General features: G+C 44.2%; 1 protein-coding gene across 2 annotated transcripts in view; it reads right to left on the reverse strand.

Moving 5' to 3' along the window:
• Window positions 1-22197, reverse strand: part of PXN (paxillin) — a 48240-nt gene that overhangs the window by 16771 nt on the left and 9272 nt on the right. For both annotated transcript variants that reach the window (XM_049804193.1, XM_049804194.1), the window contains exons 2-3: window positions 2403-2629; window positions 1786-1901 (exon numbers count right to left, since the gene is read on the reverse strand). In XM_049804193.1, coding sequence (XP_049660150.1) covers window positions 1786-1901; window positions 2403-2629 — 343 coding nt within the window. The remainder of the gene's footprint in view (window positions 1-1785; window positions 1902-2402; window positions 2630-22197) is intronic.

The raw sequence follows: 22197 nt of genomic DNA on the forward strand, positions 1-22197 counted from the left end.
TGCTTAGCCACATCTTCAGTTATCAGTTATAGAGAAATAGCGATGGACAGGGCCTCAGATTTTAGGACTGTGAGCTGCACAGCCCTGTAGGAAAGAGTTAACCGTATGCAGATCCAAGACACACAGAACAGCAGCAGAACCATTAGCTCACATACAGGAAAATGACTTGTTTCTGCTGACATCACACCAAGCAGCAAAAACCTTCCCCCTGAAGCAAGGGAATGCAGGGCTAGCACAGACTGGAGAAAGAGGCAAAGTATCAACAAAAAGCTATCAACAAAAAGTCAAAAGCAGCAGGTTATGTGGTAGCCTCTTGCAGCACTCAAGGTCTCTTTTCAAGTCCTCAAACCTTTAATTTGGGGAACTCTAATCAATTTATAAGAAAGTAATTTGAAACTATTTTCTACTGTGTTAAATATACAAGCCTTGAAAGAAGTTTACCTGTGTACAAGTGTGTATAAAACACCGGCTGTAATTATTGCTTATTGTTCATGGGTGATCCCATTTACCACACACAACTGCAAACTATTTCATCAAAGCAAAACTTAGCACCAATGCAGTGATCTTTGTAGTAATTACACTGTAATAACAGTCTTCCCATCATCAATGGCAGTGAAATTATTTTCTCCTAGTTTTACAAATGAAGAAATAACTTCTAATGCTCTAGAGATTCTTATTTTATCAAAACAATACTTTCCAAATCCAAAATGGGAACTTCTGTCTTGTGCACACTACCACTTTATGCTCAGAAGTTAATATGTAACAGGCTTCAGGACTCTGACACCTGTAACACCAGTGACAATTATGAAATTCTGTAAGGGCAGTTATCATCTTTCTCTTCAGACTTAAAAAAAAATAATCCACAAACACAATCTGTGGAGGTCATACTTCATCCCAACCCAAGCACACAAGCTACAATTCACACCAGAACCAAGCCCTGCCAGACCCTTGAACAGGAGGACTTATGGCTGCAATTATCTCCATTTTGAAGTAATTGCATGCAGCCATCTGAAAAAATTGCAATTACTACCTCCATTGGGCCATCTCTGAATATGCCTGCCTCCACCCAGTATCAGTTCTGGTTGAAAGCAACTTCCTCCTTAGCAGAAAGAGCCAGGCATGGTTAGAACACAACACCAGAGAAACACCAGTCTCCACACTGTAAAAAGGTACCCAGGACAGAGTACACTGTAGCGGGCCATCAGAGATGAAGTTCTGACAGCCTCTTCCTCACTCATCCCCACGTTGGCAGAAAGGTCTGTCCTACCGTACAGGCTACTCCTCCAACCTCTCAGTGTAAGAGCAGCTGCCTTTGCAAGTATAAGCTAGTTACCTATCTATCATCTACCGAGATGAACGTTTTAAAAAGTTCGAATTTACTTGAAAATTTAAGTCATTGCACATCCTGCTAGGCTACTGGTAACTGAGTTCCCCAGGATAACCGACCCAAAGGCCACCCACCTCCTAAAGAACTTTTGTGCTGCTTAACAGAGGGTTCGATTTGTCACTTGTCTCTGGATCATATCCTTCACAACACAATCCAGATCCTGTTCTGTCTGATGGATCCTTAACCTCTTCTGCAGCTGAGCAAACCAAAGGGCCAGGTCAATGTTTGAAATGAGTGTGAAAGTTATAGTGGCCTCTTACAAAAGAGGTAATCAAAACCCACACAAGGCAACGTAACATATACAGAGAGCAGTGTTTGTTTCCACTTACAGACGGCAGCTTGAGCCACAGCAGGCTCAAGTTTTAAGTCAGGCTTATCTCTTAACAGGGACAAGGTACCTGTAGACGTGTTCCTCTTCACTGGCACGTGGAGAAGGAGAGCTGAGCCCGTCTCTAGGAATGGAGGCACTGGAGCTTTTGGCACTAGAGCTGTATATAGGAGACTGGGACTGAGGCTGTGGAAATGAGATTTGCATTGGAAACAGAAAATACAAAGCAAATATGTACACTACTGCATTGCAATCCCACACATGGATAGGGCAGAACAAAGGCCAGCAGAAAAAAAAAAATCTGCTATATAGCCAAGCCACCCTCTATCAGATGAACTACACCAGGAACAACTGTTCTCCACTTGCTTCAGATTTGCCTATGAGTCGCAGATCTGTGCTGGAAACCCCCAGTCTGCTTTCCACAAGCTACGAAATAGATGACTAACACTAATGTCATCACACTACCATTTTGTCAGAACAACGACGATGGGTTTCAAATTATTTTTTGCCATTTTCTCCAATCAGTTAGTTCTATTAAAAACCCACACCTCCCCCCATTTCCCCACTCTGTTTGTAGTCAAACTCATCCTCACTTCTTGCTATTCCCTTCTCTCATCTACTTCCTTGAGAGATACTGCACCAACAAAAACAGCATGCACCCTCCCCAATCTGCACACATTCACTTACTTGCTGGTGGACGTATCTGGATACGTTGGGTTGCCACTGGTCTAAGGGGTCAATCACAGTGCCATTCAGGGCTTCATTGGAAGGTGGTGGGGGCACTGGAGGTGGCACAGCAATCTCCTGGTATGTGTGGTTTCCAGTTGGATAGGAGTAAGGCGTCTCCTCTGTTAGAAACACCGGTCGTTTGGAGATATGTGAGGTGGTGGATTCCAGGTCTGCCAGTAAGGCGTCTGCAGGAAAGAAAAAAGAAAAAAAAAAAAAAAAAAAAGAGGTAAAATCCTGGACTACTGCTTTTTCATCTCATTCAGGATATCTGTGTCAGAAGGTCTTTGGGAAGACTTTTCATTTATGGTGATCTACTAAATACCCTGAAAATCATTACTGCAGCCCAGGGCTGAATGGGTTAATCAAACTTCTGATACAAAGAAAACACCAAGAGGTAACAAAGCAGTCAGAAAAACTGTGTCAGTCTCAGATTTTTGACTTAACTAGAAAACTTCTCAACAACAGAGACCCGTAGCCTCACTGCACCCTGCAGAAGAGCAACCCAGGAGATCCGACTCAGAACAGGATATTGACAAAGACTAATTACAGGCCCCACATCATCACAGAGTCATTTACTGTGGCCGCAGGCACTGCTTTCTGCAGGAAACAAGATCTCGGGAGGGGTTTTCTCCAGAGTCTAAGGTAGTGGAAGAAGCATGAAACTTTCAAATTAGTCCATTGGTGCAGCAGGAGTATGTGTTTCTGTTTTGTTAACAAAAAAATCCCCCCCCTCAGTGCACCACACAAACAGTTAACTAGTTTCCAGAGGCTGCCAGGTAAACGCCATTTCTTGTACTGGAAACAATTCTCAACTTGCTGGGTGGAGACTGCTCACAAATTCCTGAAGAGAAGAAAAACTTCCCCCAGCTAGAAACACCATCACTCATGCCAGGCTGAGGAACCCACGTCACACAGTTAGCACCTCTCAGATATCTTAAAGCAGGAAAAATGCTCTCCCTTAGAGACGGGGCATGAAAAGGCTTTCCCACCGTTCTCCCTGCAAACTATCCTCTATCCATTCTCAACCCTACACTCCTCTGCAGTGACTCACAGGCAAATCCCAACTTGTTGGACCTCCTGTCCTGTGAACCCACCCTGCGGAGCCCACTGCAGTCCCTAGTGAGGGAAACTCCAGCAGGCGACTGCAGGTCTGCACTGTACTCACTTTCTAAAGAAAGCCTCGCTGGCCGGGTGCCCAGCTTTCCACTGGGGCAGCAAGCTCTAGTGCACATCTCTTTAAAGCTATTAGAGAGGAACTGGTTCGCTAGGGACATCAGCACTCTCCATTACAAGAGCATCAGGACATACCTGGCAGGTCCCTTTGGAGATGTGGAATTCAGCCAGACAACAGTAACACAACTTCAGCAGAATTAGAGAGGAGGCTCTCAGAAAGCCCCTGGATCTCCCTCCCCTCTGTGCAGACCCAACTGTCTTCAGGCAGTCTCAGCAGGATTTGCCTTTCTCCTCCTGCACACAGCAGGTACTTGATCCTCAGGTTTGGGGTGTGGGGGCTCAGCCTGAGCATAGCCCTCCTGCAGTATCCTCCACCAGGGTCACAAGGAGCTGAAGTTATCAGGTGGCACCAGAATAGGAACTGAGCAACTGCTCGCCCTAATGGCTGCCTACCGGCTCTAAGAGGGCAGGCACCTGCCAGCTCAAAGCCACTTCCTGAGCAGAGCAGACCACATCAGCCAATGCACTTAGCAACCCTTCAAGAAAATATATTAAAGGGTCAAATGGAGGACAGTATTAGTGCATTACAAGACGAAAAAGGTGCTGCTTTTATATTCACGCTCTTCCACGAACCGCATCACAAAAGGAAAAAAAAAAAAGCAGTCCTGCCCTCAGAGAACAGAATACAGCCGTTAGCGTATTAAATACTGCATTAAATTAACTCTATACACCTTTCATTTAGTCAAAAAGATGCTCCAAATCATTTAAGCCACAGGCATCTTCCTAGAGGGGCCAAAATACCCCAGAAGCAGATTCTCTGAAGGGATACAAGCTTTCTGCAGCTGGGGAAAAATGAACTTAATCTTCTTTCTAAGCAAAAGAACAGCTGGTGGATTCCAGAGCGAAAGGCACATACCTCAAGGGAACTGCTGAAGATCTACAACTCCTCCAACCAGGCAAGTCCTATGACTGGAGGTTTCGTGCACACAACCTCCGAGAGAAGTGCTATCCGAGAAGGTGTGGTTTTTGCTTCTCCCCACCAATGACAAAGGCAAATCAAACTTCACCAGGAAGTGAAAATCCCACGAGGGTGTTGGGCTCCTCCAGCCCTGCAGAGGTGACCCAAACCGTTTTTCCACCCTCCGCCCCCAGCCCTCACTGCAGGACAGGCAGCTGTAACCATCTCGCCACAAAATTCGCCTCCTCGGCTCAGCACTCTGCTGAATGAACCATCGGACAGAAACCCACTGCTTTTTACTAACGGCACAGAAGTGAGTTCGGGTAGATTTACTGGTTTACAAGTCTGCAGAAGAAGAGCGGTCTGGAAATACCACGAGCACTCTGCCCCCAGGTTGTGAAGGAGTTAAGGAGAAGACATTACAGTTTAATGATTAACTTCCCCCATACCCTCCCCCTTCCTGACTTGAGCAAACAAGGCAGAGCAGAGGAACGGGAAGCGGAGGGAGGAGAAAAGGCTGGAGAGGAATCACTCGGTTGCTCAAACTGCACTTCAACTTTACAACTGATACCGAAGCAGTTGCACAAAGGCAGCACCCTACCCGGTGGGACAGGAAAGGGAGCGAGCCAGGAGCAGGACAGGCGCCCACACACTGTTGTACGGGGGCAAAGGACCCCTCCTTGTGCTTGCTCACCCCCATGTTCTGCAAACCCAGGGTGCCCCTTTCCTTACGTCCCAGTCGCTCCCTCCAAGCTCACAGCCACGACAGAGGGAAGGTCTTCCCCATTTACGTCCATCCCCGTCGCTGCTTCCAGCCGCACAAACTGTTCTCCAATCCAATCCCATCAGCAACCACAGTTCCTTGAAGTTTTGCTGGACCCGTTCAAAGTGTCCGACAAGGGCTGCAGAACTGCCCCGAGGAGGGCAGGGCGAGAGCAGTGGTGGCACAGTGCCCACTCAAGTCCACCCCACCTTGCAGGGCTTCACCCTGCCAGAGGGACATGGCTCTGCAACCCGCGGGCACAGGCTGCAAATCATTCCCCCTTGAAGGTCAACCTAAAGAGTTTTGCAGTCCAGAGACCAACTCGAGGCAATTATTCAAAACCCAACCAAGGGGATTAACATTTTGTTTTCCATGCAACACCTCATCCCAAGAGGTCCCAAAGCACTGTGCGCCGGTTTAGCATTTGCGCAACTTTTTAACACTACCAGATGACAACGTGAGATAAGAGATAGGGTGAAAAGAACGAAGATGTATTAATAGAAAAAAGATGCATCACTCTATCTTTCTTTCACAGAAGGACCAGACAGCTGTAACCCGATGAACTGCAACAAAGATGCTGCGCCTTGTCAGCGCTACACATCGCACTACAGGATTGAGTTCACTGCGGTGACTGCTCCTTAAATAGACTATTAAATACTTAAATAGAAATATTAAAGGTTTGATCGATTTATTGGGTAATGAAGTGTTCCTTCCCAAGGCAACTCCTGAGGGACAGTGCTGCAGGAGGTGTAAATCAGCCAGTTAGTCCCTCCCAACCCGTAGGAAGCAGTTGACTGGATCATCCTAACGCTGACGCAGACCAGTTCACACAACCACCAGCCCTCGGAGGGCACCACTACATCCTTACATGGACAGAAAGATGAAACCCGACAGCAATGGCTAACTTGGCAGTAACTTCAACTCACTTGTTCATCCTTGCAGAGCAGGGAACCTGTCCCTATTTTAGGCACACAGAAACTTTCTGCCGGTGCCACGTGTGCTGCATCTCCCCATGGAGACGTTCATCTTCACACCAGCACACGCTGCAGCATCTTGGGCACTATCGCCCCATACTCTGGGAACAACCACACACACTGACCTCACCAGTTTTACCACTGCTCCAAATACTCTCGAAAATACTACAGACACAGCTCTAGGAGGCAGAATCTCCCCAGGTTAAGAGACCAGAGATTCATTTATCTCTAGAGGATAGATTTAACCATTTTGTAGCAATAAAATAACACAGACAGGGTTATACTAGATCTTCAAGCCATTGCTCCTCCACAGGATCACCCCTCCTTCCACTCTCACCTCTACAAGAAGCTACTAACACAACCCACAGACAAAATGTCAACTCACAGACACGTGGACGGAGTGGAACAACACGGTCCAGTTTTCAAAGACTCAGTAGGGCTCAGCCTACCCACAGGCACGAGCTGTGCATACAGAAATTTGTATTTTCTACTCTATTAACAGCGCGCTGCTCAGTGGGGTGTGGAAGACTGAGGGATACTTGCTAAGATACCACCAACCCAGACGCTGCTGCTTGTCATCACTATGCTGGTGCAGTCACACAGCTGATAAAACCCTAACTCACTGTCTGCTGTAGCACAGTGCATCCCAACGTGTGCATGGCTGGGTACTCCACAGGCTCTGGTAACTTGGCCAAGCACCTGGTAAAGCTGCATGCAAACATGAGACAGAAGCACAGGACAGAGTCCTTCTCCCTCCACTGGGCAACGCAAAAATTACATGCTCAATTGAAACCACATTCAGGACTGAGGGCTACTCAAACCACATCCTCCTCAGTATGGGAGGACATTTGTGTTCCCATTCAAGTGGTTTTTCTACACAGATTTTCCTGTGGAGGAGGGACAGTTAAAGAATCATATCATGTTTGATACCTTTACTGCTATAAAGCACTCCAAGACATCTGGAGGTCCAGGTGCATTAGTTTGTCCCTCTCTCCCTTCCCTTCCTTTTGCCAAAAATCATTATTAACTATGAGGTCCTTGGGATCCTGGTCTTCAAATCCCACACACAGCTCTGCATATATATGAGGGGGCCTTAATACCAACTGCATTGCTTCAAGGTACTTCCTAGCATCTGCCAAAGCTCTGCTAGTCATTTAGGCAGCTTGGGACAAGAACTCTCAAGCTGACGTCCAATGCATTGAACCGCTCAGAAAAAAATCCCTTTTACCAAGAAAATCAGCAAGATGAAAGAGCAGGACAATACCTTAGGTTAAGTCCCATTTACCAGTTCAAGCTGTGCTGAAAAGAATAATCATCTCCCAAGTTACGTACTGCACATTCCTGCGCTATCTCCCTGGCCCACACCTCCGTCAGGCCAAGGAACAGCTCACACATTCCAGGGGCTCCAACACGGGCTCCTTCACCATCGCTGCGTGTCAGCACTCGCTGTCCTGCAAATGCAGTATCCTCCAGCAGAAACGGCCTCATGTGCAGCTGCAGGGGCACATTCTTCAGCTTCCCACATCCCAAGTTTGTCTGATAAAGAGCAGTAACACCAGCCTAGGGATCACAACACAGTTCCGGGGTACAGAACAGGAATGGATAACACGGAGGCCCCTTTGTACTGATGCACACAACACACACACCCCCCCACAGGTATAAATCTGAGCCACACTCAGCCCTCTTAAATAAAGTTAAGTTATTAAAAAGAAATAAAGAAGATATTTACATGTATCTTCCCATGCATATCAAAACATACTTGGTTCACTCCCCTCTTCCTGTGCCTTCTGTGCATTTCAGAAATGCTCCTGGATTAAGGTGGCACAGTGAAGCAGAACACATCAGGAACTAGTTCTGGAAAAAACTATGTGACAAGGCATCGAAAAATCTGCATTTGCCAACTGGCATCAAGCAGCTTTTTAATGCTAATTTTTCCTCAAGCAGGAAATAGTTTTCCACTATTCATAAGCAATCTAGGATTTTATTTATTTATTTTAAAGTGAGGCAATTTAGAGAAATCTAAATTTGCTTTCCTCTTCTAAGGAGAAGCCTTCTACTACTGAGTGTCCAGCATAACACCAGTCTGTGTGAGGGCTAGAGAGATACAGCATACCCAGTCAGCTGAAAGATGACAGCATTAGTGCCAGAAGAGAGAAAACTACCTCAGATTTCCATATGCAGTTCATCTCTCTCAACAACTGAGGATGAGCTATTAAGCCATGCTGACACAGCAAATCAGAGCATTATCAATATAGTAAGTAGATCAAAAGGATGGTAGTCAAATTTTCTTCTACATCTCTCCTACTGCTGGGGAGGAAATGGAAGCATAACTGAGGCAAGATACTTCAAATGCCTCAGATATCAGCCTTTCATTTTCAACAGCTGAAAGCCACATCTGTGCATCCATCAAACTGCACGGTGCCTGTAGCTCTGCTTCTTGCATGGGACATCTGGAAAGTGAGTGACATTGGAGACAGGATTCTTCATCCAACCACCACACAGAGCAAACATCTTTGGCGTTCTGCCACTGAGTCCCGTCTCCCCCAGCATCTCTACTGCCACATGTCCCTGACAGCCCAGACACAGCACACTGGGTAATCAGGATGAGATGTCTGAGCACAAACTACAGTATTTCCTCTAATGCAGCTACAGAGAACAGGTGTCTGCACCTCCCCTGTTCTTCCCCATGTCCCTGTTTACCCAAATTACTAGAACTGCTACAGGTTTTCCTGGCTTAGGCAGCAGAAGATTCCCAGAGGATTGGCAAATAGAAATAAAAAGCAAGATAGCCATAAGGGCAGTTCTAAATGAGGACACAGACTTTACATGGTAATCATGTCTCACTCGGTGGAAGACAAGTTGCAGACCCCTCATTTGCAGAATGATACACCATTCTCCAGCCCTTTTTTCTTAATACCTGTAAGATGCTGAATTCAAATCCTTGGGGTTTGCGGTCCCCTAAAAGAACAAGGGGAAATGCATCTCCAGAACTGAACCCTGAGCTCACAGACTCATCCGAGCAGCCTCTTTGCAAAATCCCTGAATCCAAACTTTAAAAATCTCATTAGGTTCAAGTAAGTCTTCTCTCTCTCCCACCTCCAGGAGTAAACGCAACTTCAGCTCACATATAGGGAGACAGCTTGGGGCTGTAACCCAATCCCTGGCAAGACAGTTTTACATTGTGAGTAACTGCAGAGGAATGGGGAGCTTGGGTATATTTATCCTATTAAATAACCTTTCAAAAGAAACATTTGCAATGCTCTAGAAGAGCTGCATCAAAAAGACTTGTTGGAGCCTTGCTATAGGGCTTCTCACTGCCCTCGAGTTTGAGTCTGGAAGCCATGGGGAGCCCCAAAGAACTACACTGATGACAGGAATTCCCTTTTTTACAGTGGTTTTGACTTTTCTCAGCAAAATGGAAGAGCATTGTCACAAATAGGAAAACCATGAACAAACAGGTGAATGCAGGCATTGACTTCCAGGTAAAAGAAATGTAATAACAAGTTCTTAAGGCATTATATTATAATCAATGACTTTAAATGCAAGAAGATCTGAGACTACAAAAGCAATAAAACACAAAGACTGCATTCAAAATGAGACCTTAAAAATTCGAAGTGTAACTAGATGCTTTTAAAATCCTTAAGTTCTCTGGTTTGTATATATAGAAAGCATGTAAAATAGGTCAGCTTACTTTCTAAAACATTTTGAGAAGGAGACTTTTAAAAAGTTTTCCAAAATTTAATCAATATGTTGAGAAGGTGGTTAGAATACAGGACACATAACAGCTCTCAGCTCTCTTGTGAAGCTGGGACAAATTGTTATTTAAGATACAAAAAAATTAAAGGTACAAAAGTTAAGTCATAAGACCTAACAACTGCTGGAGTAGCAGTACAGAGCAGCCACTGCTATTTTTACTTCACATTGCCTAGACCTGCCTAAAGGAAGTTCAGATGACATGGTCAAAAAAATCACTCAGCTATTTCTTTAATGTATTCCAGTGACTGATGTTTATTCAAAGCCTTGCGCTTTCTCATTATCAAGGTATTGGTGCAAGTCATGCCTTGTGTCACTGCTTAATAAAAAGAAGTGTCCAGACTAGTATCAATACATGGTATGGTGAAGTCTGATAGAAGACAATATCCATTAAACCCTTGAAGCTTCTCTGTTCTTTGAAACCAATACTGCCCCTTAGAATAAGCAAGACTTTGCATTTGTGACACTGATTTACAAAGTTGTGTAAAAGCTGAACAGCAAAGGCAACCATCTAGTAGTTGTTTTGCCTAGCTACACCAGGCTGCAGAGAAAAACTGAACAGGAATTCATCCCATGACAGACAGAACTGCTTTCAAAATCACATGATGGCAGCCACCATGAATCTTATCTGCCAAACATCGAATACAGACAGCCAAACCAGTTAGCTTTCCCCAGTACAGCAGCCCATGCACCCAGCTCTCACCGCTATCAGCAAATGTCTAAACAAAGACAAGACACTGCACTGTGAGATGTGGTCTCTACGATCAGCTGCAGCAATCATTGTGGCTTCCTGTCCCAACCACTGAGACCCAAGCTGGAGACTTTATTCCAGAGCTTGTGGCCAACTCACTGGTCACAACTAACATGCACTACTAACACCCCAAACATAAGGCTATGAAAGTGTGTGCAAATATAGCCTGTTTAAAGCAATTTCAGTAACTGTTTATCAGTAACTACTCACTGCACGTTTGGGGATGAAATGCAAACCCTTTGAGCGCTCTGGGCGTAGTTTTAGCACAGCCAACACCACCATACTCTGCCAGCGTAAGGGAAGGACCCAGCAAATCCCCCTTCCTCCAGCATGCAAACCCACACTGTTCTTGGAACTCACCCTGCTGATCACCAGATGCTTTCTGAACTAATTCAACTTACTAATCCAGTAAAGTTTGCTGGGTTCTTGGCTTGGTTTTTTTAGATAAATTCATTACATTTCTTGGAAGCATAGCTCCAGCCACTCTATGAACTAAGCAGCTTTTAGAAAATGTTTTAGAGACCAAGGCCAGAATTTAGCCCTTGTCTAACTAAGTGAATAAGACTTCTGCTTTAAATAGCAAATACTGTATTTCACCTCCCAAACTCAGACCAGGACACAAACTGTAAAATCCAGCCCCATCCTGGCATTAGTTGAAAGTAATCACCCATCCTCCTGTCTGATTCCCATAACGAATCTGCATCTCCGATGCAGACCAGGAAAACTGCAGCCTGAAAAGGGAGTAATGAGCAGATAGCACAAACTGAAATGCTCTTAAATTCTGAAGACATCCCTCACCACTACCAGCCACTTCTACCTGAGCCTACGCTGACATTTTATTTTGGCTCTGCAGCCCCAGAATTGTGATATGGCTCAATCAGCAGGGCTGCATACATTATGTACCTACTGCTGCTATTTCATTCGTGCCACTGAGCTTAAGAGTTAGTTAGCTTTTGACAGAGACTACTCTTGACCATAAAACTTTGAAGATGAGCCAACTTTGTATTCTATAAACACCCAACAGAAGCTATCATGTGAGCTCAGACCTTCCACTAGATCCCTCTGAGGGGCAAGAGGGCTATTTGTACGTGTGCTGGAAAACCATAAAGGTCACTGCATCCTTCCTGGAACTGGCCACACCACTTCCTTTCAAATTAACACAAGCATTTCACTTAAACTCAGACCTGCCCTGTAACCTCAGCAATGGTGTATTTGTCAGCATGGTGAGGGTGCTAGAGCGCCAGCATCACAAGGGGTCAGCTAGTTCCCGTGTAACGCAGCAGCAAGGCTTTCAAGGGCACAGAGTGACTGTAGGAAACCAGCTGACCAGTTTGCAGCATGACACCAGCAGTCCATGGGAATCAGTCCCATTCCTTGAGTGAGAACCTCAGATCCACCTCTTGTCATCTTTGATGCAACAGGCTGGGAAATCCTTTGACTGCTGGCTCCATTCGCATCACTGAGTTGGCAGGAAGGTAAACTAATCTTAACCAGACCCAGAGGGCATGGGATCATCAACGCAGCATGCAAGCTGAGAGACGCTGCAACTGCCTCGAAGGTCTGAGTCAGCACAGTTTCCTGGATGGAACGACACAAATCCACAGCACTCCCTGGCCTACAGTCCAAGCTATGTGAAGGAACCACAAAAGATTTTCCTGTAGGACCAGAATTTTTCCACTTAGCTCTTGAACACTAAATTAAACCCCAGCTCAAACTGGCTGAGAGAAATGAACCACCACCTGCAAAAGAGAAATGCACAGGCCTTCTGCCTTTCTCCAACTTCCTTAGAAAAACTTTCAACCCCTTACCACTACCTCAGAACAGTTCATTAGATGGCTGAAATAACGGAATTCAAGTCTCACAAGGCACATAACTGCTTACATGGTCAGAGAGAAATATTCCTCAATATGTTATAGGTTCGTTGAGCATCGTCACACTGGAAGTGATTTGTGATTTAAGCACCATCTCCTTTCAGGAGGGATGTACCTAATGCTCCAGAAAAAAAACAGTAAGGTTACCAGACCAATATCCAAAGAAAATATAGTTTGAATATGGTATTTTTTGTTTTCAGCCAAAAAGCTGCTGAACCAAGTGTAGCCTTTTCAAGGTCTTCAAATTAACCTAAGCTGTCCGCTCCACTGCCGTGGCTATCACATTTGGAAGCTGTCAACAGAAACACCAGGAAGAACTCTTACTGGCACTGAAGATCGAAGGACAGCATAGAGCAAAGCAAGGCCATACAAATCCAGCTTAAGCTGGCTGTTGTGTTCTTAACGTATTGCCTCCAAGAAGAGTACTTGAACTTACTAGCAGCATTGTGACATCTCTGGTTTCAGAGCCTGCTCCCTCCCAAAGGTGTGTCCTTCCATTTATTTCTCATTTCCAGAAAGCACTGGGGAGGCAGGGAGGGAAGAGTTATTTCCTGTCATATACAGCATCCTCTTTTTTTTTTTTTTTTTTTTTATAGCATGGCTTTCTCCACACTTGAAGAGAAGAGACATCTTATATTTACTTCCCTCTGTTTATAATCCTGAGCAGCAAACAGCTCATGCCAGGACAAAACAAACAGCCTATGCTGAGACCTGCTGCCTTAAACTGAATTCATGGTCCAGCTTACTAAACAAATAAATGTTTTCAGCTTCACAGCTACCATAAGCTTCTGAGAATGCCAGATCCCCAGGTACACAAGCCATGAATGCCTCTGTATAGCAATTCACAGACAGATGAACCCACAGCTGTACGAAGCTAAAAGAGAAAATAACTCCCTGTGTGGTTCCTTTCTATCTAGATTCACTGTACTCTCAAACCAAGTCCTGAACAACAGGAAACAATTACCAAAGATGGATAAACTTAGTCAAAAAATTCTTCCACTGCTCGATGAACAATCTTCAGGAGGGTCAGGAAAAGTTTGTGAAGGGTTTGCAAGTCATAGCTCCAGCACGCCCTGTGACACAGCACATGCAAAAGCAGCAGGCTGAGCTAATCTCAACCCTTGTACAATGTTTAAGAGCACAAAAACAGGTTCTGGTTTACTGGACAGAGAAGTTGGAGATTGCACAAGAAAAGTTTGTGATATATGAAATGCTTCACACAGACTTAAACAGCCAACTCATGACCCTCCAGTGATTGAGACCACCATGATTTAAGTACTACTGTCCTCAGACAATTGTCCCACCCACAAGTTACAGTACTGATAACAGAAGTGGAAGTCATTTTCAGACACATTTTTCAGTCACAGCAGTCGACAGCTCCACACCCTAAACCTAAACCTCAGCCTCCATGTATTTATTCCATTTTATATCAATGTAACAGGTTGTGACCTGCAGCAACTATAGGCAGTAAAGTCTGTAGCCACCGCACCTGAATTCCAATGAGGATCACGAATCAGAATCCTCACCCTAACATTCACACCCCCTTGATAGCACAAAAAATCATCTAACTTTCAGAAATGGAGAATTGATATGCAGTCCTGAACAGCCAAACATAACACGGCAAGTTGACGTTATATCAGAATAGAAAGCAAGTCTCACTCTCAGGCCTGTACTAAAAATACTTAAGTTGGAATTTCTCAGTCTGAATCTGCAGCCTGCTATGAGCTCCACCTGCTACCAAGTCTTTTGTCAGAATCCTCTCCTTTTGGAAGCAAATAGACTGCTGCTCCTATGGGCAGTTATAGTTAGCCCTGTGAAAGACTATGAGGAACAACGATCCACACAAATTAGAGTCTTCATTTCGCTCCCTGTGTGTCAACTGCCAAATTGGAAACAGCTTTGGTCTCCAAGGAGGGTAAGTACAGCCTCTGACCGTCCTCTCCTAGAGTGGCTCTTCTTGTGCAAGATCTATTTCTGATCTCTGCCTGACAGCAAATAGATCTTCAGGCATTTCCAGGAAGTCCCAGACAAAGGAATTAGCAAATGGCCAATGTTGACCTAACTGTCTCTGGGAGGGAGGCAAGTTGGCTCAGGCAAAAGTAAGGGACATTATCTCTGTTCAAACACAGCAACACTCAAACTGAACAAGAGTCAAATGGCATTCTGGCTGAGTTTGGTGGAAGGAACAGACTGGAGTGAGTGTAAACGTTTTACACAAGCAACTAAGCAGTTAATACTGTCTCAGTACTGACCTGGGCTGGATTTCAGCCAATATCCTAGATGGAAAAAAAAAATTAAAAATAAAAACATTAGTCACCAATACACTAACCTTTTTAGTCCTCTGTCTATCCTTACATGCATGCAATAGTAAGTTAACCCTCCTCATGCACGTCAAAGAATTTTTATTTGCTGCTGGCTTCCCTCAGAAAGTTCACAGAAACTGGGATCAACATTCAAAAAAGTCCAACAAGATCTGCTCTCCTCTGCCAAAACAAAACAAAACAAAAATATTCATGAAAACCAAACAAGCAGCCACTGAACTGACCCCTCTGGGACAATTTCCCAGGGCCAAGGCCTCTGATCAAAATACCAACTCCTTTGTATTCCTACAGGAAGAGGGGCTCAGCCAAGCCAGCTATCTGAAGAACCAGACCCTTCCTGCTACATCAGCACGCAGCTACTCCACAAGTGCTAGGTCAACACTCAGTGTGCGCTGCCATTTTACAAACATCTAACAAATCTAGTACAAAGGAAACCTCCATTAAACAGAGCAAAGAGTCCAAGGATGGGTATAGAAACAGCAGGAAACAAGACACTATAGATTTTAAACTACAGCTCCGGTAAAGAGAATAAACAGAAGCCCAGGGCTCGAGACAGTTCTAGTCCCTTGGCAGATCAGTCAGGCAAACATTCATGGAACTAGTGCCAGTGGGCAGTAAGAGCATCACAGTGCTGGGAAATTTATCATGCCCTACAATTTTGCTACAGCGGATGCCACTCCAAACCCATGCTGCTCTCTCCAAGCCAGGTACGTAAGGTTGATGCCATATAATTAGCATCTTGCCAAAAGTCAGTCTGTCCTCCTTGTGCAATGAAAGGAAAGACTCCTTCTACCTATTATTCTTCTTCCTTAGCAGCGTGTAGAGCTGCTGAGAAAGTCATCTGTCTGCTTCTAGACTAGCCTTCTTCCTCCAGCTCAGAAGTACGCTCTTTAAAGACCTGAACTGGGCAATCTGTTCTCATGCCTTTCTGGAAAAGGCAGGCAGAGAACAGTAACAACTATAAGGACAGTAGACCAGAGTGGAAAACACTGCCATCATTTGCATGCCAGACACTGCTCAGCCCTGAACTACAGGACTTGGAGAAAAACTGCCAAATGCAGAGGTGTGTGGCATCCAGCTACTACCAAGCAACCCTCTACATGCCCACTCAAATGAGGGTAAGACAAGGGCATTTTTTAGGCCCTGGGTGGACTGTATTTGGTTGAGATTTGCATAACTGTAGGCAGTTGGGTCTGACTTGAACTGAAAATTGTCATAAACAGCACTGAGGTTACAACACATGCTAATCCAGTACTGGATAACTCCTCTGAGCAGCCTTTAAGCAGTAGCTTAGTGCCATAAGCAGTGGCAAATCAGAACAGGGTAAACACACAGCGGTGGTTTCCAAATCTTTGGGCAACAGCAAGTCTCATTTACTTGTGCTCCAGAGACCTCAGGTGGAAATGACAAGTAAGTTTGACCACTTAAGAGGACACCTTACAACAGCTGTAGAGCACTTACTACATGGAGATGGTAATTTGGTAACTGCTGATTCTAACTCATCTAAGGAAGGGAAACATGTTACATCAGGGTTTACACAGGAACAGAGCACAGAAGTTTCTCTGGTCAGTGAGCACCCTGGAGTGAAGGATACAGTTTCACAAGATGTAGAAAGGCGAATTAACAGTTCACCACTGCCAAAAATGGAGAGGTTTTACTCCCTCTTCCAGACATGTGCTGCTGCCACTTACTTGTGTTGGCTCTAGCTCTTACAAGACCCCTCTGTGAACCAGTTCCACAGAATATACACCCAGCCAAAAAAATTGACTGTTTTCTTTGGGGTTAGAAAAGAGGGATGAGCACAGCAGTCAGCAAGAAGGAAGGGGTCTGTCCAAACAGCCAGATGAGGAAGCAGAAAAGGGGTAAGGATGAGTGAAAGTAAAGCCATCCCCCCTTTCAGCAGCAGCAAGCCATTATATTGGCTCAACTGCCAGCAGGACCACCACCTCAGATACCCCAGCATCTCACCTTTGCCACACAGATAACCATAGTCAATAATAAGATTGCTAAATATCTATCCATCTGTATATGTAAAAATCGTTTTGGACCCAGTCAGAGACAAAACGCTGTCAGAGCTTGCACATTCTAAGTTAATTATCTGCCTTTTAAAAAGTTACAGAAGCAGGAATGCATGTGGACCCTATAACCAATAAAGGGAAGGGTAAGTTTTGCATGGTTATGCAAGAATAGACATGAAATTTAAGGGAGGGGGGAAAAAAAGCATTTTTTAAACAGTGGAAATCCTATCCAAGCAGCATAAACAGATCTGAATATAAACCCATCCAGGCAAAGTGCCAGTTACAAAATTTGAGACACACATAAAGGTGATGAAATGAAGGGCAGAAATATTAGTATAAATTCTGAATTCATTAAAAGCATTAGAAGCACAAATTCTGCCCATGAGATATAGAATGCCTGGCTACCAGCAAAAGGAGGATTCCAGCGATAAAGAACAGGGACACTAAAGAGACACTGCAATCGTATCCATATTTAGTGCAGTCTTATTGAGGCATTCCTATCCTGAATGCAGACTTGAGAGTTTAGTTCTTGAAGAGAGTATTTTTCATTAACTCCAGGAACTTCCCATTCAGTAAGTAACAAGCATAGCTCCCAAGAGCATAAATGCAAAGAGCGTTCAACGAATGCAAATCTACCCTTAAGAACCAAGGTATTTCAAGTTTGAAAAGCCTGTGCCTATAAGGAGAAATAAAGTCCCAGCAAATCTCACCCAGATACTAAGGATGCCAGATAAAAGGTTAGTATATTGAGATACAAATAAAGACAAGTTAAAAAGACTTGCCGGCTTGACCTGCCAACCACCAAGGCAGGTTGCTTCCCTTTTTTTAGAAAAGGAACTTTTGTCAAATGTGGTATGTGGTTTAACTAGCTGGTTAAAAATTTAATTACTAAGAAAGTACTCTCAAAATGGTGGATTTTTCTTTTTAAGAAGTTTTCGTTTCTGCAAGTGTTCTCTGCAACAGAGTGGGAACAGACTTGGAAGCAACACCAAACTCTTTATAAGCCAGAAAGTGTAAGTCATCATCAGCAACTGACTTTACACAAAGTGCTGCCAAAAGCACAATGTAAACTCACAGAGCAGGGCAGGGGGAAATGACAACAAAATATTTAACATTTTTAAGTCATGTGGATCTTAGTACCACTTACAACTATAATAGGTATAAAGTTTTAGAATGAAGCTTTCAATCTGATGAGCATTCTACTAAAAAAGATAACCCAAGTAATTACAGATCATGGGCAAGCAACATAATTGAAAGACAACAGAGTACAAGGGGCCAAGAAGCACATGGTTAAAAATCTAATTAAAGCAGCTTCTTTTTACTTTAAAAGCAGCTTCTGGGAACGAGAGGAGGACAATGTGCCAGAAATTAATGTGGGAACTGGTCCCCCAGTCTACTTTGGGAGAAGATGTGGGTGGTAATTTGATGGAGATTGGCGATTGCTCTGCAGCTCTAGAGCTCTGCATTATTATTTTTTTAGCATTGGCAGAAGAATGCGGCTCAAGAGTTTCACAATGTCATGACAGAGGCCCACTGAAAGAAAGAAAATTGTTAAAGCCAGAAAGAAAACTAACAGTTTTAGAACTGGAATATATTGTTGCCAGTAGATGGAGAAGAGCTGGAGAATGTTTAAGGTTTTCTTATCTCTTCCTACTGTGAGAATGTAGATGACCTATCATTCTACCTATCATCTGGCATTGTGACAGAAGTATTAGTCACTAGTCTCCTGCTTGTTTTGTCACCAGCAAGAGAAATAGTGAGGATTTCTTTTTACCAAGAGCAGTATTAATAAAGCAATTAAACACATGACAGCTTTTTCATCTTGGTGCCCTGCACAGAAGTTGTTGTTTTGTTATTAGACGAAGAAAAATTTTATTCTGCCAACTGAAGGCTGTTTTACTCACAAGAGAACTCATGACCACAGAAAACTGCAATTAAAAAAAAAAATTAAATTACAAAGACCAAAGAGAAAGTAGATTTTTGAGAGGTAAAGATGAGTAAGAGAGACCAATCTCCAGTGCTGACCAAAAATGGAAATGTCAGCAATACTGAAATAGAAGCAGCATGAGAATAAAATTCCCTTTCATAGGTACATGAAAGGAATCCTTCTTCAAATCACTTTCTAAAAAAGGGGTTTCAGCATGATCTCTGATTGTTCCTCCACCAATCCAATGATAAAAGTCTTCTGAGATAGCTAGAGAGAATATTTTGCACTAGTCTACAGAAGTCAAGATTCCCAGCCCCCCACATTTCTGCTTTGCTGAAAATTAAGTTGACTTCTTTGTCTCAACACATCATATTCTTCCCTGCTATACACTGAAGTAGGGCACTGTGAAAAATTGATTCATTTTCCTATCAAGTACCTAGATGCATATATTTTTTATATGGACATGTACCTACTCACATCACTATCATCCCATTACTGTTGTGTACTTTAATCTGATCCACTTCAGAACCACACCAGCATTCACAACGCACAGAGAAACAGGGGAACCAGGCTCTTCCATTTACACATTGAATGTACAAAGACAACCTCCCACACACACACAGCAGTGCAACTGCCCCCTCGCTGAGAACAATATTCCACTCCTATCTCTGCGACAAATCCAAGCCTAACTGCTTAAAGCAGCTGGAAAATAGACTAACTCCAACTCCTTCCCCCCCCAAAAAATAGAAAATAAAAAAATAGCTGTTTCTGCCAAGCAAGCACTGAATACACTGCATTCCATTTCATTAAAACAATTACTCAGAAGCCAGCCAAGAATTACATAAAGCTTCCTCCCTGCACTACCCCCAACCCCTTGTCTTCAAGCCTCCTCCCCAGCAGCTTCCCAACCCTGCAAAGACAGGATCACACCAGAGCAATACCGCTCCAGAGAAAGTGGCACCAAACACCTCACATCACACCGGCTATTCCATCCAACGCAGAGTGTTTTTCAAATGTAAGCAATGCAATCAGAGGACTCTAGCAGATCCAGACAGCCTAGAACGTCTCCGAGTTTCACACCACCATAAGCCATATAGCATGGTGATCTGTTTCATGTAGTTTCCTCCCTCACATTTGATGGGAAAGTAGCATCCAACAAATTGAGCCCTTAACCAACTCTTACAGAAAAATGAATGATAATCTAACAGATTTTCTCTCTAACTTGCATGGCCAAGGCTTTTAAGCATGATCCCAAGGCAGAGAAGGTACTGGAGGCACCAGATTTAAGCAATTAAGAAGTACAGGAGCAGCACGCCAGAGTAGCTGTGCTTGTGAGGCACTGCCCAAGGGAACTGCTCAGGACAGTCAAGTAGCAAATCTAAGATTAAGCACCAGCAGGATAGATTCAAACGACAAACTTAGGGTTATAAGAACCTGACTGACAAATTCATCCCAAACTCCACAGAGCTACTCCACAGCTCCCAGCCTGACAGCACTGAGCTCCTCACATTTCACAGCAGAAATAAAAGACAGCTTCTTCTGGCCAGCACCGCTCACCCACCCACAACACTGAGTTGGCCACTGATAAGAGATTTCATGACGTGGATGAAATGGCATTTCGTTCCCTCCCCCAGTGCTCCAGCTCTCTGCAGGGATCCTGTCTAACTGCTGGAGCTGCTCGCAGCCAGGCAGAATAGTTCCAGCTGTGTATCACACTGCCTAACCAGACCAACACAGCCCAAGAAGTGTCTCCCACATAAAACCATAATGAACGAGAGGGAGAGCTTCAAACCAGAAGTACTACTACCAGGCATCTTAATCTTGTGGACCACCTCTGCCCAAAAGGGGTAATTTGCTAGCAGCAACAAAAAATCTCTAGTCCCAAGACAGGTGCTGGTGCTGAGGAATGGGGAGCAGCAGACCCAACTAATGGTCAAACAAGTTGAGAAGCGGAGAAGACCAGCCAGGCCATCATCTCATTCCAACTCGTGGGGCACCAGCAACCTCAACTGCCTTGCAGTTAGCCTTAGGCTCTTTTGTCTGAACCAGCTGAAATAAGTGGCTTCAACCCCAAAGAAACCTTTTCAGAGAGAAGCCCTGAACTTGTTTAGAACCATGAAAGAGGGTAGAACAAGGGAGCATTAAGCCCCTAATCCATGGCAAATCATTTACAGCCCTCCTGCCCATAACCTTTTCTACTTCTGGCTTTATTTGCCCCCTCCTGCTCTTAGAAAAACCCAGCCTACTCACAGTCCCCGAACCACCACCACAGGTTCCCTATAGCATGAAGTGAAATTCTCTGCTCACCTTGCTTTTCAAGGATAGAAATAAAGCAAGATCCTATCAGGCATCTAGACAGACACAAGATTAATTCTGTCTGCCAGCTCAATTTTGTGACAAAAACATGGGATTGGTTTATTCCTGGAGACCCCATACAGTTTGATTTATAGCTCAGCCATTTAAAGCACAATTCCCCATGCAAAGTGTCATTCAGAAAGTTTATTCCCTGGAGCGCCATTTACTTTTTTTGATGTTCCTTCACATCATTTGCAAGATGTTAGAGGTTTAAACATGTGCAATAAACAGTAAAAAAACAAGAAATCAAGCTACACTCCACTGCATGCTGCCACCCAGATGTACTCAGTAGCTCACCCAGCAAAGCCATCTACACCAAACTTGCGTATGACAATAAGAACACTGTGAGAAGTGGCATGACAAACTGCATTTGAAGACTTCAGGCTACCTCATCATCATTTAAATAACTTGAACTAAACTCCTTTGCAGTGTAGAGACAGTCCAGCACAGGGGAAAAGGAGCCAAGCAATAACAATGCAGGCTACCTCCCCCTGTGGCCTGCCATAAGTTCTCTTGGATCCTCAGCTCATAGTTGTCTCAAACTGCTTAGATAAATTTCCCATGTAAATTCAGAATAATTACTGTCTGCTACAAGAAAAAGCTACACTTATATGAGCAGAAAAAGAGCTTACCAGACTCCTAAAGAGCACAAATAGATAATCTCCGGGAGTCAAGTTCCAGTAACCGAAACACCAACACCAGACTTGTTCCACAGCACGCCAGTTGCCATTTCTACTTCATTTGCTTTATTGGGATTTAAAAACATACATACACAGAAGAGAAAGCATGGATTTTAACACTAGTCAATCAAGGAAGACTGTCCCCAGCCAGCTAGTTTCTGAGGCTCTGGGGCCATTTGCGATGAGATTAAGCACAAATGGGAAAAACG

The sequence above is a fragment of the Accipiter gentilis genome, chromosome 7, assembly GCF_929443795.1.
Source record: "Accipiter gentilis chromosome 7, bAccGen1.1, whole genome shotgun sequence".
Lineage (NCBI taxonomy): Eukaryota > Metazoa > Chordata > Aves > Accipitriformes > Accipitridae > Astur > Astur gentilis.